The sequence below is a fragment of the Amphimedon queenslandica genome, unplaced genomic scaffold, assembly GCF_000090795.2.
Source record: "Amphimedon queenslandica unplaced genomic scaffold, v1.1 AMPQUscaffold_8096_Cont19957, whole genome shotgun sequence".
Classification (NCBI taxonomy): Eukaryota; Metazoa; Porifera; class Demospongiae; order Haplosclerida; family Niphatidae; genus Amphimedon; species Amphimedon queenslandica.
The window spans coordinates 332-2,360 of NW_003551624.1; the positions used below are offsets into that span (position 1 = coordinate 332).

A 2,029-nucleotide genomic window follows, 5' to 3' on the forward strand; every position below is an offset into this window, starting at 1 on the left:
CTATAGCCCATGGTTTTTTGAAAAATGGCTCCGAAATCACTTCAAATTTTTATTACAGTTTCTGATAGACATTGATGTCCCTATGCTGTGTAGAAAGTTTGAACTGATTCCACCAATAAATTTTTGAGATATGAGCATTAAAAAAAAGAACCAATGTTTCAAAAGCATTCTTAAGATGCATGGCATGTTTTTGCTGTTTAAAAATTTTGAGCTGAGTCTGATCAAAAATTGATTTCTTAGAAATTAATTTTATAAAGAAAAGTGATTCCATTATTATTTTATTTTTAATAGGAGCTACATGTACACCAGATCCCCAGTTCCATTCTTCACCCTCTCCTCAACCTATGGACAGATATTGTTCTCCTTCAGGAGCCTCATCTCTCTCTCCTTCTGTTGCTATTAACTCATCTCCAGTGATCTCAAACAACAAGAAAACATTCTCCAAGTCTCCCATGATTTGCCTCATACGTGCTAGTGTCCGTCCCACCCCTCCCTCCAGTCCATCTGCCATTTCTAATTCCTCACCTTTTTCAAATAAGTCAGTGAATGCTGTTGAGCAGCTTAAGCCGCTCTCGCGTAACAAAGTGAAGAGGAAGAGAAAGAGAGAGCATAATTCCACTGGTATTGTTACCAGGTCAAAGATAAAGAGAAGATTAACAAGCTCAATGGAAGAGACCACCAATGCTAGCACCAGCACTTCTGATTCATTGACCAATACTTCTAATACAGCTCCTATCTCTTCAACCAGTCCTCCTATCATTATTACTAACTCTAATTCAACCAGTCCTGCAGCTAGTGCTCTAACCAGTGTTAGCCCATCAATAAATTCTGCTTTACCCAGTGCCTCTACCAGCGTTTCATCCAACATTCCAACCTGTATTTTGTCCAGTTTTCCCCCCAATATTCCAACCAATATTTCATCCAGTGCTTCCCCCAATATTCAAAGCAGTGTCTCTACCAGTGCTTCCCCTAATATTCCAGCCAGTATTTCATCCAGTGTCAGTGCTCCTCCTTCTCCTAGACTCTTTCATGGTAAGCAGTGCTACATTAGACTCCCATTGATGAAGAAGCCACTCACTAAACTCCATTCCTCAGTTCCAAGGCTCTGTGTTGAAAAATTAAAAAACATTCCCTCATTTGTAGACAAAGGGAACACTGGAACTCAATCTCCTATGTCTCTTTCCACTTTATTGTCTCATACTCCTCCTGCTAAACCCACTCGCCTATCATTGCCAATAACTAGATCATCTAAAGTGAAATCAGTTTGTATTCAAAGACACTCCTCCTCTTCAGTTTTGTGTCCATCTTCTTCTCCACTAGTGCAGCAACAGGGCTCCTCATCATCTCCTCAAACCAGATCACCATCCTCTCCTGTCCTTTTATCATTACTAGCTTCTCCCTCTGGCTCCCCATCCAGCTCCTCCTCTATTCCTCACTCTCAGTTATCTTCGCATCAAAACTCACCCACTCCTTCCCACTCCTGTCCTGTATCAGTATCAGTCACTAAAGACCAAGTGACAAGATCAAGAGCACATATTCTTAAAAGATCATCACTCAATGGTTCTGCTAGTGGTCCTTCTCATATTACAGGACGTGGGTTATCCCGTCAGTTTGGTAATACCAGTAAAGTATCAGGAGGAGGTCCTGTTAATAAAGATACTGGTACTACTGGAGCCAGTGGGAGAGGAGGGAGGGCTAAGAGGAACATTGAAAGTTTTAATGGAGAGTCACAGTCTTCAGATGAGAGGAGGCCAAAGAAGAGAAGAGGTGTTGTATCTGATGAGGTGAGGCCTCCTAATATAGTAGACTGGTCCTGTGCCCTCTGTAATCTTGGTAATAATGCTAGTGAGCTCAGTTATCTGTATGGACCTTTAAACAATGTTAACAACAGAACAGAAGGTACAGTGTAATGCACATATACATGCATGTATGATTATCTAATTATAAATTATTTGTTTCTATGTGTATAGATGTATGGACTCATTGGAAGTGTGCAGTGTGGGCATCAGGTGTGTATTTTGATGGTGAT

General features: G+C 40.8%; 1 protein-coding gene across 1 annotated transcript; it reads left to right on the plus strand.

Annotated features, from left to right (window-relative positions):
* Nucleotides 1-297: 297 nt before the first annotated feature.
* LOC109591472 (uncharacterized threonine-rich GPI-anchored glycoprotein PJ4664.02-like) lies at nucleotides 298-2,026 on the plus strand (the record flags this gene model as incomplete). The annotated part of the gene is made up of 2 exons (XM_020007200.1): nucleotides 298-1,899; nucleotides 1,971-2,026. Coding segments are annotated over exons 1-2 (1,611 nt in total), but the record flags the coding sequence as incomplete, so codon positions are not given.
* Between the last annotated feature and the right edge of the window lie 3 nt (nucleotides 2,027-2,029).